Below are 15,355 nucleotides of genomic sequence, written 5' to 3'. Positions count from 1 at the left end.
AGGCCTAAGATTGTCCATTGTGACTGTGGACATAGCCTTTACTCCTCTCAGCCTCCTTTCAGGGCCATGGTAACACAGCTCTAATGGTCCTCTGAGTCTCGAAAGGAATGCTGCCTCTGAGTCCAACAGATCAAATAGGAACAGGAATAGGCCATTCAGCCCCTCAAGCCTGTTATTCCATTCAAGAAAATTATGGCTGATCTAATTGTAACCATAAATCCACATCCCTGCCTCTTCTGATAACCTTTCAACTGCTTCATTAACAAGAAACTATCTACCTCTGCCTTAAAAAATTTGAAGGACTCTGATTCCAGCAACTTTTCAGTAAGACAGTTCTACAGCCTCGTGACCCCTTGACAGAAAACATTTTGCCTAACCTCTCTTTTAAGCATTCCCTGATTTTTCTTTTAAAACGGAGACCCTGGTTTTAGATTATCCCATATGTTTCAATCAAGTTGCCTCCAATTCTTCCAAACTCCAGTAGAAACTAGACTAGTCTGTCAAACTTTTCCTTATCAGACAACATGTCTATTACAGATATTAATCTGGTGAACCCTCTCTACATTTATATCCTGCCCTGGTGTTGCGGTCTACCCAGTGACCTTTATTAGTGAACCATAACTCCTACTTCTGTTTTAAATTCCCTTTGCGATATACACACGGACATCCCTTGAATCTCAGAGGTCTGCAATTTCTCACCATTTAAATAAGATGCTTTTTTAAATTTTCATGCCAAAATGAACAATCACATCATTTTCCCACATTATACCCCATTTGCCACAAGTTTTGTTACTTTACTTTTCAGTATTTTTCTTCAGTTTCCTTATGTCCTCTTCACATGTTACTTTTATACCTGTCTTTTGATTGTGAGCAAATTTGGTAGCCATATCTCTGTCTCTTCATCTAAGTCATTACATAAATTGTAAACAGATGAAGTCTCAACACCGATCCTTGTGACATATCACCTGTTTTCTCTTCCCAATCTGAACAGGACCCTTTTATCCTCTGTTTCCTGTTAGCCAAGCTTTCTTCTATCCATGCCAATATGTTATCCCCTACATCATGGCTTTTATTTTGCTTAGTAACCTTTGATGTGGCACTTTATCAAATGTTGACTGGAAATCTATATACAGTACTTACTTTGGTTACCCTTCATCCATAGCACATGTTACCTCTTCAAAGAATTTCAATAGATTGGCCAAACTTGATTTCCCTATCTCAAAACCCTGCAGAATTTGATTACCTTGAATATATCTAAGTGACCTATGATAACTTATTTTAATAATTGTTAACATTTTCCCTGTGACAGGTGTCAAGCTAACTGGCCTTTAGTTTCCTTCTTGCTCTCTCTAGTCACTTTTTGAATAAAGGATTTGTATTATTATCTTTCAATCTACTGGGACTGTCCCACAATCAAGGAAATTTTGAACAATCAAACCAATGCATCAACGACTTCACTCACCAATTCTTCTCAGATGAAGTCAATCAGCTCCCAGACACGTGTCATCCCACTGTTTCAACAATTCACTCAGCACATACTTCACTGGTGTTGTAATTTTGTTGAGTTCCTCTCTTCCATCTTCTAATTTATCGCTGCTTCTGGGAAGTTACTTTTAGTCTGTACAACCAGATAATCTGCTTGACGGATGTTGACTGAGCAATAAGTATTGATTAGTGCACCAGGGATTTACATTGAATGGACAGCAGACAGGGTTTCATTTCATTTAGCATTTTATTTGGAAGACGATGCCTCCAATATTCTCTCTAGCAGTACCTCAATATTATAACATGAACCCTAGAAAATAATTGATTGATACAAAAAGAATCAATACACTTTGAATCATGAGGAGCGTAGATAAGGTGAATAGCAAGGTTCTTTTTCCTAGGGTGAGGGAGTTCAAAACTAGGCGGCATATTTTTAAGGTGTGAGAAGAGTTTTATGAAGGACATGGGGGACAACTTTTTTTACGCAGAGAGTAGTTTGTGTGAAGAATGAACAGCCAGACGAATTGGTGGATGTCAGTACAGTTTGAACATTTAAATGACATTTGGATAAGTACATGAATAGGAAAGGTTTGGAAGGGTATGGACTAAACGCAGGCAGGTAGGACTAGTTTAGTTTGGGAACACGGTTGGTGAAATTGTTGGACTGAAGGGTCTGTATCCATGCTCTGTGACTCTATAACTAGTCTTATTTGAAGTCCTTCAAGATATTTCTTGTATACAGTATAGTAATGCACTATGTAAGTGCAAAGGTTTCTTTGTTTAAAATTATTTGCGCCTAGTTCTTCCACATGTATGAAATAGACTGATGCAATTAAAGGAGAAAAACCATTTTGTGGCATCTGATGCAGAGTGTGGATTCACCCTACTTAATATAAATGCAAGAAATGAATATCAAAGAATTTGCAGTAATCTGGATCGGAAATTTAAAAATCCAACCGCCCAACAATTAGCTATACCTCCAGATATAATTTTCTGCACTATACAGTAACTAAAAGATTGTTGCTTCCATTATCACCGTGTCATCACCTTCCTTCACGATTTTCTCCTTGACGCCTTTCTAGAGTCACAGAGCCTTTCTGTTTCTCAGATGTACATCATGGCAGGGACAGTTTTGCCGGCAGCAAACCCTGATGCCTCTGGACTTAATAATATATTTGATAACATTTTCATTCTTCGAGTTTTCACAATGAATGCCTTTTTCTGGAAGACACATCAAATTCTTATTTTAATGACAACTTGATTAATTAAGAAACTTATCTTGCAGTGATTATTTTCCCCAGCTGTTTAATTTTCTCACTTTCCAATTGCCTGTTTGCTTTTTCTTTTGCCTCATGTGCCAACTCCAGGAAACCTCTGGCTCAAGCATGATAACTTTTTTTCCAGAAAGCAGAGCCTATACATTATTGACTTTAATACATTGTCCCTTAAACTTATTCACAGAATAGCAATAATGTCATTTTAATACTTAACCATATGCCTAAGAAAATTAATAAAGTGTCAGTGTAGTTATACAGAGATAGTAGGAACTGCAGATGCTGGAGAATCTGAAGTAACAAGGTGTAGAGCTGGATGAACAAAGCAAGCCGAGCAGAAAGGCTGCTGTTTCGGGCCTAGACCCTTGGAAAGACAGTTTTCCCTCCCCACCCTTATCTGCCTTCCAAATGGATCACTCTCTCCGTGACTCCCTTGTCCGCTCCACACTCCCCTCCAGCCCCACCACACCCGGCACTTTTCCCTGCAACCACAGGAAGTGCTACACCTGCCCCTCCGTTACCCCCATCCCAGGCCCCAAGAAGACTTTCCCCATCAAGCAGATGTTCACCTGCACATCTGCTAATGTGGTATACTGCATCCACTGTTCCCGTTGTGGCCTCCTCTACATCAGGAAAACCAAATGGAGGCTTGGGGACCACTTTGTAGAACACCTACACTCAGTTCGCACTAAACAATTGCACCTCCCAGTCATGAACCATTTCAACTCCCCCTCCCATTCCGCAGACGACATATCCATCGTGGGCCTCTTGCAGTGCCACAATGATGCTACCCGAAGGTTGCAGGAACAGCAACTCATATTCCGCTTGAGAACCCTGCAGCCCAATGGTATCAATGTGGACTTCACAAGCTTCAAATCTCCCCTTCTCCCACCGCATCCCAAAACCAGCCCAGCTCGTCCCCGCCTCCCTAACCTGACATTCCTCCCACCTATCCCCTTCTCCCACCTCAAGCTGCACCCACATCTCCTCCCTACTGACTTCATCCCGCCCTCTTGATCTGTCCTTCCTCCCTGGACTGACCTATCTCCTCACACCTTTTACTGGCTCCATCCCCACCTCTTTGACCAGCCTGTTCGCTCTCCTCCTCTATTCTCCTCTATCCATCTTCTATCTGCATCCTCCTCTCCCCCTATTTATTTCAGAACCCCCTTCCACTCCCCCACTTCTGAAGAAGGGTCTAGGCCAGAAACATCAGCCTCCCTGGTTATACACTTTGGTTTAGTGTGCTCAACCACAAATTAAGGAAAACATTCTTGTTTGACCGATGCAACAACATACTTGTGAACAATGAGTGCCTAAATTAATGCTAAAGTCTAAAAATCTTATGCTCGTTCTTCAATTGTTCAAAAGGTAGAGAATGACTGCCAGTGAAATGAATTTTATTCCGAACCTTTAACAAATGTCAAAGAAGAGGGACTGAGATTGCTTCCGCCAGATTTTCACAAAATTTGTTCAAATTCAAGATCCTCAAGCAGAAGGAGCAGTGTTCTAACTCAATTCACCACCCGTGCTCATCCAAAAATTTCCAAGAGTACATGCAAAATAAAATGTGTTGTCTATGATTACTGTTTTGATACTTTCTTGTTTTCATTTCAGGTCCTTCTACCAAGGCACTTAACAACCTTTTTTGCAAGATAAATCAGTATTCTGAATTAACGAGGCACAGCACAAGATTTAATGCATTCATTTTTGGTCTTCTGAAGTAAGTTAGCACCAGTTATTAGAACTTGAAAACAATGTTGATCTGTGATGCAGTGCAATTTTTTTTAATATTACAGCGCAGTGCAGACCCTTCGGCCCTCGATGTCGCGCCGACCTGTGAAACCAATCTGAAGCCCATATAATCTACACCATTCCATTGTCATCCATATGTTTATCTAGCAACCGTTTAAATGCCCTTAAAGTTGTCAAGTCGTGTGCCTCAATGATCTGTTTTGGGGCCACTGCTGTTCATCATTTTTATAAATGACTTGGACGCAGGCATAGGTGGATGGGATGGTAAGTTTGCAGATGACACTAAAGTTGGTGGAGTGGTGGACAGTGTGGAAGAATGTTGCAGGTTGCAGGGAGACGTGGATAAACTGCAGAATTGGGCCGAAAGGTGGCAAATGGAGTTTAATATGGATAAACGTGAGGTGATTCACTTTGGGAGGAATAATAGGAAGGCAGAATACTGGGTCAATGGAAAGATTCTTGGTAGTGTGGATGTGCAGAGGGATCTTGGTGTCCATGTACATAGATCCCTGGAAGTTCCCACCCAGGTTGACAGTGCTGTTAAGAAGACTTATGGTGTTTTAGGTTTTACTGGTAGAGGGATTGAGTTCCGGAGCCATGATGTCATGCTGCAACTGTACAAAACGCTAGTGCGGCTTCATATGGAATATTGCGTGCAGTTCTGGTCGCCCCATTAAAGGAAGGATGTGGAAGCATTGGAAAAGGTGCAGAGGAGATTTACCAGGATGTTGCCTGGCCTGGAGCGCAGGCCCTATGAAGAAAGGCTGAGGGACTTGGGTGTGTTCTCATTGGAGAGAAGGAGGCTAAGAGGGGATTTAATAGAGGCACATAAGATGATCAGAGGATTAGATAGGTTGAACAGTGAGAGTCTTTTTCCAAGGATGATGACTTCAGCTTGTACAAGGGGGCATAGCTACAAATTGAGGGGTGATAGATTTAAGACAGATGCCAGAGGCAGGTAAGGGTGTGGAACGCCCTGCCTGCCAATGTAGTGAACTCAGCCACATGAGGGGCATTTAAACGGTCCTTGGATAAACATATGGATAATGATGGGATAGTGTAGGGGGAGGGGCTTGGTTTGGTTCGCGGGTCGGCGCGGCATCGAGGGCCGAGGGGCCTGTTCTGCGCTGTATTGTTCTATGTTCTATGTTCTATAAAATTTTATTGACTCCTTCAGTTATAATGTGTTTTTAAATAGTATTTAAGTTCAATTCCAGATCAAGCTTTCTAGTAAATTTTAGTTTTGTAACCACATTTTGGGCAATATTTAATGGAGGTGATGGAGATCTTGCCCACTGGCTGGAGAACCAGTGACACTCCCTGCATCTTTTTTACAGAAGTCCCACTGCATTAAATGCCACCTAAGTATTTAACTGAGCAGTGCCAAGCCTTAGCTGAATGCAGCACTGTACAAACAGAAATCTGGCTTTCAGCCAATCACAGACCAACTGCTTGTTGGCAGCACCATGGAGAGGCAGTGGTTGTTACCAGTCTGACACCGAATGACGCCAACCATTGGGCTGGATCCTAGGCCGTACATGAGTAATGTCAAATGTAGGGGTGAACAGACAGCTATTGCACAGAAATGCATCAGCAGCAAGGTCAGGGACAGGCTTTCAGCAGGATTACATCTCTCAAGCTTGAATCCCTTGATCAGATATTGAATGCCTTCGAATGTGGGACTTTCACAGGAGCCCAGGTTGCTTGTCATGCTCCCCTGCATGTTGACCTGAATGGTGTGATGTAGATCTCATTGGTGCATTTAAGGTCCTCAGCTGGTGAGTCCAATCAGGAAGGCCATCCAAATGCCTTCCCACCAAACACTTAAGTGAGCTGGAGATGGCAACGCTACAAGATCTTTACTTCTCAGCTGATTATCCGACAATATAGAAATTAGGAGCAGGAGTAGGCAATTCAGCCCTTTAAGCCCAACTCCACTATTTAGCATGGTCGTGGCTGATCTTAATTGGGAATCAACTCTAGTTTCCTGCCTGCTCCCATTCCCCTTTATCCCGCTTTTCATCAGAACCGTAACTATTTCTCTCATCAATCTGTTGATTGATTTTGCCTCCGCTGCACTTTCAGGCAGTGAGTGCCACAGACTCTCAATACTCTGAGAGAAAAAGTTTGTCCTCATCTCAGTTTTGAACCTACCTCCTCTCATTTGATATCTATAACCTCTTGTTTGAGACTGTTTCACAAGAAGGGAACATCTGTTCAACATCCATCTCACCAATCTCCTTTACCATTTTATATACCTCAGTCAGATCCCCCCTCATTCTCCTGAACTCCAATGAGTACAAGCCCAAGCTATTCACCATTCCTCATACAACAGTCCTTTCTTCCCTGGGATCAACCTGGCAAACCTCCTCTGAACTGTCTTCCATGTCACCACGTTCTTCCTCAAATAAGAAGACCCAAACTGGGTATAATACTCCAGGTGTGGTCTCACCAGTGGCTAGCAACACTTCTATACTTTTATAATCCAGTCCTTTTGCAATAAATGGCAGGGATTCCATTTGCCTTACTTATTATATGCCGCACCTGTATACACACTTTCTACAATTCATGTACAAAGATTCCCAGATCCCCCTGCACTGTCACACTTTGAATCTACTTGCCATTTAAATAATAATTTGACCTTTTGTTTTTCTGGCCAAAATGGATAACCTTGCACTTATTCACATTGAACTTTACCTGCCAGGTTCTGCTCATTCTCCTAGCATATCCATGAGTAAACACTTTACCTTCTCATCACATTCTGCTTTCCTGCCTATTTTAGAATCATCTGTGAATTTTGCAAAGTTACATTCTGTCCCTGATAGCAGATCATTTACATAGTCTTAAAAACTGAACTCTATGGCACCCCACCATTAACAGGAACCATTTATCCCGAGCCTCTGCTTTCCATCAGTCAGCCAATCCTCTATCTAAGCCAGTGCTCTATCCTTAACCCCCTGGGATCTAATCTTCTGGATCTTTCTTTTATGCAACACCTTGTCAAATTCCTTCTGGAAGTTTAGATATACCACATCCACCAAATTCCCGTTGTCGACCTTGCTGGTTACATCCTGAAAGAACTCCAGCATGTTTGTCAAGCATGACATGCCCTTCATGAAACCATGCTGACATCGGTGAATCGAGTTTCGTTTTTCCAAGTTACCTCTTCCTTTATGATCAATTCCAGCAACTTTCCCAGTACATAGATCAAACTAACTGGTCTAGAGTTTCTCCCTTTTTGCCTATCTCCTTTTTTTGAATAAGGATGTCACATTAGCATGTTTCCAATCCACTGGTAGCTTTCCAGAATCCAGAGAATTTTGGAAAATAGTACCCAATGCATCCACTGTCTCTGCTGTCACCTCCTTTAATAACCTGGGATGCAGGCCATCAGGCCCCAGGGACTGACCTGCCTTTAATCTCATCAGTTTACCTGATACCATCTCCCTACTTCTAGTAATTTCACCAAGTTCCTCTGTAGTAACTGCAATTTTTGGGAAGAAATTATCATCATCCACAGTGAAAACAGAGACAAAACATTGGTTTCGTGCCTCTGTCATTTCTGAGATTCCCATTACTGCCTCACCATTTTCATCTGTAAAGGGCCAACATTAACTTTCACTGTTCTCTTCCATTTTATATACTTACAGAAGCTTTTTGTATAATTGCTTATGTTTTCTGCTAGTTTGCTTCTATAGTTCATATTACCTCTTTTGATTTGTCTTTAATAACTCTTTGCTGATGTTTAAAACTCTCCCAATCCTCAACAATGCCACTATCTTTTGCAGTTTGATATGCCCTAGTGTTTGCCTTTATGTTATCCTTGATGTCCTTGTTAAGCCATGGATGACTTTTCATAATTCCTCGTCCTCTCAGGAATATACTTCAGTTGAAAGGTATTTAGTATCTCCCTAAGCATTTGCCATTGCACTTCCACAGTCCTGCCCTTTAATATTTTTGCCCAGTCCATTTGTGCTAACTCATTCCTCAGACCTGTATCGTTCGGTATTCCCAATACTAAAACTCTCATATGTGATTTTGTCTTAACTCTTTTTTCAATCTGAATTTGAAATTCCAGTATGTTGTGTTCACTCCTTCCAAGAGGATTCTTAATGACAAGACCATTTATCAATCCTTTTCATCACATAATACCAAATGTAAAGTAGCCAGTTCTCTGGTTAGCTCCATGACATGTCGCTCTTAGAAACAGTTTTTCATACACCCTATGGGCCTTTCTTTGAGGCTACCCTTGCCAAGTTGATTAATCTAGTCAATATGCATGTTCAAATTACCAATAATTACTGTTGTGCCTTTCTCACAAGCTCTTATTATTTCCTGGTTTATATTATGTTTGACTTCAGAAGTACTGTTTAGGGGCCTGCAAATTATTCTTACCAAGGGGTTTCTTCCCTTTCTTTTTATTTCTACCTATAGGGATTCAACATTTTGGTCCCTAGTGCCAGTATCATTTTTTTAATATAGCCTTGATGTCATCCTTAACTAATGAAGCAAATCCACATTCTGCTGTTTCTTGTCTATCCTTTCAGAATACTGAGTACCCTTGGACATTTAACTCCCAGTCCACATTTCAGTAATGTCCACCGGGTTGCACCCACTTGTCTCTATTTGTGCTGTCAGTTCATTGACTTTACTCCAAATACTGTGTGTGTTTAGGTACAAAGTTTTTAAATAAGTTCCACTGATTTTTCTTTCTCTTTTAATAATTTCTTGTGCACTACGCTTTCCTCACTCTTCGTCCTTACTTATTAATCCTCATCTTTATCATTTACTCCAAATTTCAACTCACATTTTGACCTTTTATGATTCCTTCCCTCATCATGGTCGTTAGAATGGCCCTGCCAGTTTGTCCTATTAACCTCTATCTTCTGCTCACTTTGTGACCTGTTGCTTTGGTTCTCACCCCCCTGTCTGATCAATTTAAATCCACCCAAGTTGCACCAGCAAACTTCTTTGCCAGGATGCTGGTGCCTATCTTGTTAAAATGCAACCCATCCATTTTGTACAGGTCCCACCTGCTTTGGAAGAGAGCCCAATAATTCAAAAATCTGAAACCCTTCCTTCCTGCACCAGATCTTTAGCCATGAGTTAAGCTGTACTATCTTCCTGTTCCTTGTCTCACCGCCACATGGCATGGGCAATAATCATGAGATCACAAGGGAGGCACCTCACCATCCTGGACTGTCATTTGTGGCAACAGAAATACCTGTCTATGTCATTAACTATTTAGTCCCGGACTACCACCTGCACTGGTATGCCCTGCTGTATTACAGAGCACGTTCTGGCTTCTGCTGTTGTCATCCTCTGATAGGCTAAATCCCCAAACGGTGCCTAAAATGGTATAACTGTTGAGAGGGGGACAGCCACAGGGGATTCCTGCACTGACTGAGTGCCCCTTGTGACTATCACCCATCTATTTGCCTCAACCTTCCGTGTGGCCACCTCCCTGAAGCACCTTCCTTAGATCCGATCCTTTTGACCTCCTGCATGTTCCTAATTGTGTCCACCTGCTGCGCCAGTTGATCTAAGTGATGTGTTAAAACCTGCAGCTGTAAAAATTTTTTTGCAAAATGAAGCTCTCTGGGACAGTTGAGCTCTTCCGGAGTTGTCACATATCACAGGTACAACACCTGATGCCCCTGACTGCCATTTTTACAATCTAGTTATTGTTTAATCAAGAAAAGTCAATATGCAACCACCCCATTTGTTTTATTTGGTTCTAATTAATTAGGTGGTCAGTTGAGCAAATTTGTCATTAAACCTCACACTGATAGTATTTTCTGTTAGTGGGATACTGAATATTTTCTAACCTGGTTCTTTGTAAACTAAGTTCACACTATTCTAAAACTGCAAGGCTTTGAAGCTTATAAAGTCTGAGTTAATTAGGTACACTTAGCTTTACTAACAGTATTAATCTTCACTGGACGATAGATTTTCTACTCCTCTATCACCAAAGTTATCAAAGTGCGTGTATAACAAATTCTCACTGCTCTAAATCTGTTGGGATAAGAGAGGGTTAACCAAAAAATTGTCAGGTGACCGGTACTTGCCAGTCCGGAGCCCCTCTCACTTCCGTAAGTGATGACGTCAGTAGGAGAAACCTCTCTGAAGTTTCTTTCTGTGTTCCTGCTACTGTGTGTAGCTGTTTACTGGTTACTGTGTTCTTCCCTGCTTCCCGGCTATTACTGTTGTTTCCTGACTGCTTCTCCAAGCTAAGTGCCCTGTAAACATTCCACTCACCCACCACTAAACCAAAACGGGGAGATAGGCATTAAATTCCACCCTTGCTTGTGACAATAGATTTTTATATGTTCTGATAATGACAATCTGATGGGTTTGTTTCATGTGACCTTCAGGTTTAGTGATGACTGCTTTCGTTCGTGTTATCTTAAATGACCACTCTTTTTACTTGCAGGAAAAAACCCCACATCTAGGAATAGGAAATCACAAAATACTTTTATTTTTTAAATGTGCCAAATATTGTCTAAGACTCCAGTCTGTATTGCATAATGAAGATTAAAAAATATAAAATCTGTTTATTCCACAACCACTTTACATTTTATCCCAGAAAGAACTGACCCTAATCCTCTCAACCTTTGAACATTACTGGCCACATTGGCAAGCCTGGAACTTATGCCTCATATTTGCAGTGCTCTTAGATTTCGTCAGTTGAGAATAAAAGTGGTTGATTCTTGCCTAGCATTTTGTCTGTGGTGACTCAGTGACAACTAATGCATCTTAGTCACTTGCCATGAACCAGTACTGACCATGCCAACTCATGCCTGCTACAGAATCCATGGCTCATACTATCCATGTCAAACCATTGCAACTCCTGCCTTTTCCAGACCTATTCATCCAATACAGCACCTATGACCTGTATAGTAGCAATGGCAAATGTACAACTACTTATAGGAAATAAACCAATCTTGGTGGGAAAGAAACTCCTCCCCCCTTGCTAAAAACAACAATCTGAAAGACCATTAAATTATATTAATTAAATAACAGAAAATTTAAACACTGTATGCTTTATAATCTTGTTCAGATAATAACTGAAGCATCAACAAAAGAGATAATTTGCAGTAGTCGCTTCAAGGTCTCAAGCAAAATCGACAGTTCACTTCACTGCCCAGAATCCTAGTTAAACCCATGTTTGTTGGTTTGGGCTGTCAGCCACACATCATAACAAGAAAAGGTTTATGTAATGGAAGATTAAAATCTATAATAGTGTCATGATCCAAGATGACAGTAATACTGGATATGTCAAATTGTAGAGTGAAACCTAGTTTAATAGAGCGTAAGTTTTTGCAGTTTGGTTACTGAAGTCGTCAGCTATTGACAGACCCGTGAATATGTTCCATGTACTTGGAGCAAGGAACAGATTTACTACACAAAAGAATAGGGAAAAAATAAAGCCGGGTACATGACAATTTGGAAAGATCATATCTTAAATAAATAAATTATCTTAAATAACATCATAAATCAAGGTTCAGCCCTTTCTCTCAACAAAATTGAACATATAAAATAATCAAAAAAAAAAATCAGAGAGTTAGATAGGGTGGATAGGGAGAGACTTTTTCCTAGGATGGTGACGGCGAGCACGAGGGGGCATAGCTTTAAATTGAGGGGTGAAAGATATAGGATAGATGTCAGAGGTAGTTTCTTTACTCAGAGTAGTAAGGGAATGGAACGCTTTGCCTGCAATGGTAGTAGATTCGCCAACTTTAGGTACATTTAAGTCGTCATTGGACAAGCATATGGACGTAGATGGAATAGTGTAGGTTAGATGGGCTTGAGATTGGTATGACAGGTTGGCACAACATCAAGGGCCGAAGGGCCTGTACTGTGCTGTAATGTTCTATGTTCTAATATCCTTGAGACCCTCAACTCCAGTTAAGAATCACTCCTGTATTTACATTAAAATTTCTTATTGAACTGACATGATTGTAAGTGTTCCCTTTCAGGAACTCTGCACACCAGATGTGATTCTCCCAATTTCTCCCAGAGACACACAAGTACAGGCTAACTCTCAAATTAGTGCTCCTGAACTTTAAGAAAGCTCAGACTGCTAAAATAGCCCAAGACTTCCTTCCAGCTCTGATGGTCTGGAAAGTGCTAGACTAATGCAGCCCTTCTGCAGGTATGGATCTTGTCATCTTCTGAACTGAACTTACTTGTAACAACTGACCCCCTGACTGTAGGTTGTAGCAGCTCAAATTTGTAAACATAGAACATGGAACAGTACAGCACAGTACAGGCCCTTCGGCCCACGATGTTGCGCCGAACTTTTACCCTAAATCTAAAGTCTGTCTAACCTCCACCCCGACCTTATACTATCATCCATATGTCTATCTAATAGCTGCTGAAGTGTCTCTAATGAGGCCGACTCCACTGCCCTCACTGGCAATGCATTCCACGCCCCTACCACTCTCTGAGTAAAGAACCTACTTCTGACATCTTCCCTATATCTACCTCACACATTAGCAATTATCTCATCAGCCAACTACTAGTCATTTAGCTTAAGCCACTTACCTGCTTAGTGAATTCTGTAAGTGCTGTATTGAACTCACTGTTAAAAATGACCTTCTGGCCTTTATTTTATTAAAACAGTCACCCTTCAGAACTAAAAGTAAAAACCTCACTTATCTCTACTTCACATGAGAGATGGGGCACCCACAGGGGCAGGCCTTGCGGCAACATCTGATGTGGATATGGGCCTCTTGAAGGTCGTGTTTTCCAGCCTGTCTTCATGTCAAAGACCCAAAGAGAGTGACCACTGTCCTTCCTGCCCCTGATCTCCTTTAGCCAGCATTAAAATTGATGCTGAGTGGGACCCTCAATTGGGGTGACGGCAGATCGGCTTCTTCGAGGCATCTCCTGCCTCGTTTTAAGTTAGAGAAGTGTGGCAAGACTGCCATGAAAGAAGTGTTACATTTCCCCATTACTAGGGGAGCTATAAAATTCTGACCCATGTTTCACTCATTATCAATCAATTCATTTAAAAATTTGAAAGCTTAACTCTTGTTCACTCCTGTTACAGTTCAGACACCATTGTCACCATTGGCTTCCTTCCTGGCATCCTGTCTGTAATCCTTTGTAAAATCTAATTAATCAAACACTTCTTTATTTTCCCTAACCTGTCCCAGAATAAACTTGCGCGGTTATCAACCTCCCTTGCACTGGCTGCCTTCTCCAATGTTTCAAAAGTATCAATGTATCAAATTTATACTAATCCAGAAGGAAAATACTGCAGATGCTGGAAATCTGCAATAATAATAATAATAGAAATTATCTGCAGGTCTTGCAGCATCAGTGAAGAAAGAACCGGAATTAACGTTTTGGATCATGACCTTTCGCACACTTCTCTCGACAATTGTGGAATAATTTTGGCATTTTCTGTTTTTATGTCAAATTTATGTTCCTCTTTCTACTAAATTCCTCCAAAACATTGCTCCACCATATAGTAAACTGGAGAAAGTTTACTTTCCCACTTTGATTTTTGTAAAGACTCAATTTTTGAAAGGAATTGAAATATCTAATTTGTTCTTGCGATATTATCCTTTTTTTTTCATTTCTAAGATTTAAATCTTGTTCTTACTGAACTCTTATTTCTCAAATGCAATTAATTCATGCTGTGAGTCATTCCACATTATGAAGCATCGCAAACCTTGAAATACTTTTAGTTGTTTTTCGATTGAATTTGTCCACATTTGCACGCGCTCCATAGTTTCATCTTGTCAAATTTACATTGTCTTTTCATTGTATTTTCTCTCCTGTAGCTGATGTTATGAATTCTTCTCCTTTGCCTTTAATTTTTTAAAATTGGATTCTAGTTGTTGATCTTGTTTTTTGAGAAATGTTTGATCTGTTACAGTTTATGCTGAATCATAGAATCAGTGTCAAAATACAATGAAAATTCCTTATTAGTCATTGTGTAACTAAACTGTGTTCCTAGACTAAATACTTATGAAGTAGTTGCTAAAAGATTCCTGTTTATTATACTTACATAACTTTATGTTCTTTGATGCAGTATCAGATCTTTGGAGTTTTGGTTTAATCATTTGTATAACCATGAAGGTAAGATCAAGTTACAATTATTGTTGCTAATCACTTTCTATTACAGTAATTATTTACCTCTACAATGTTCAAGACCCTGGATTAGAAAGAAATTCTTTGCGAACTACCATGGCAAGATAGGACTTCAATCTGCTGTTCAACTATACTGCTCTGACCTCATTCCACATACAATGTTAGGAGTCATTAACGTAAGGGAGGAATCATCCCACACACCTTATGTTTGGAATTTGGGAACAGGACTGGTTGCTTCATTAGGTGTGGAGGAAAACTTGTTGGTCTATCTGGAAAATAGTTTCATCTCTTTCTAATCCTCAGTGTAATTTCTATCTTCATAAAGAAATTAACCTCTGAAGTCAGTTGGTGCTGGCAAGTAGCATTGTGGATCACACAAAGATAGTAGCTAGGAGCGGAAGTAGACCATTCTTCAAGCTTGCTCTGCCATTCAATAAAAGTAGATTCCACTAATAGTTATCGTATCGGCAACTATACTTGTGTCATGCTGGTGTATAATAGATGGAAATGGTGTGACACTGATGTAGAGTAGCACCTCCCAGTTTCATACCCATTAACGTTATAAGAGCCTTTCCGTTCCTTGCCATAATGCTCATATTAAATGATTACCAGTTTTGTAAAACTTGAAGTCAGGTGTCATACTTCTGTACTGTTTACTTTAAACAAATAATTTGTGTTCTTGTATTCTAATGTTGAAGAATAATTTTCAAAGAGCTGCTATATGTAAGGACAATGAA

The 15,355-nt window shown here is 40.5% G+C and overlaps 1 protein-coding gene across 2 annotated transcripts in view; it reads left to right on the top strand.

Moving 5' to 3' along the window:
- rusc2 (RUN and SH3 domain containing 2) overlaps window positions 1-15,355 on the top strand; it is a 154,891-nt gene that overhangs the window by 116,246 nt on the left and 23,290 nt on the right. Inside the window, exons 12-14 of one of the 2 annotated variants that reach the window (XM_048526897.2) lie at window positions 4,377-4,482; window positions 8,303-8,410; window positions 14,560-14,606. In XM_048526897.2, the coding sequence (XP_048382854.2) occupies window positions 4,377-4,482; window positions 8,303-8,410; window positions 14,560-14,606 (261 nt within the window). The remainder of the gene's footprint in view (window positions 1-4,376; window positions 4,483-8,302; window positions 8,411-14,559; window positions 14,607-15,355) is intronic. The other variant, XM_048526907.2, reaches the window with a different exon arrangement.

The sequence above is a fragment of the Stegostoma tigrinum genome, chromosome 1, assembly GCF_030684315.1.
Source record: "Stegostoma tigrinum isolate sSteTig4 chromosome 1, sSteTig4.hap1, whole genome shotgun sequence".
Classification (NCBI taxonomy): Eukaryota; Metazoa; Chordata; class Chondrichthyes; order Orectolobiformes; family Stegostomatidae; genus Stegostoma; species Stegostoma tigrinum.
This window is presented reverse-complemented; position numbering and strand designations above follow the sequence as displayed.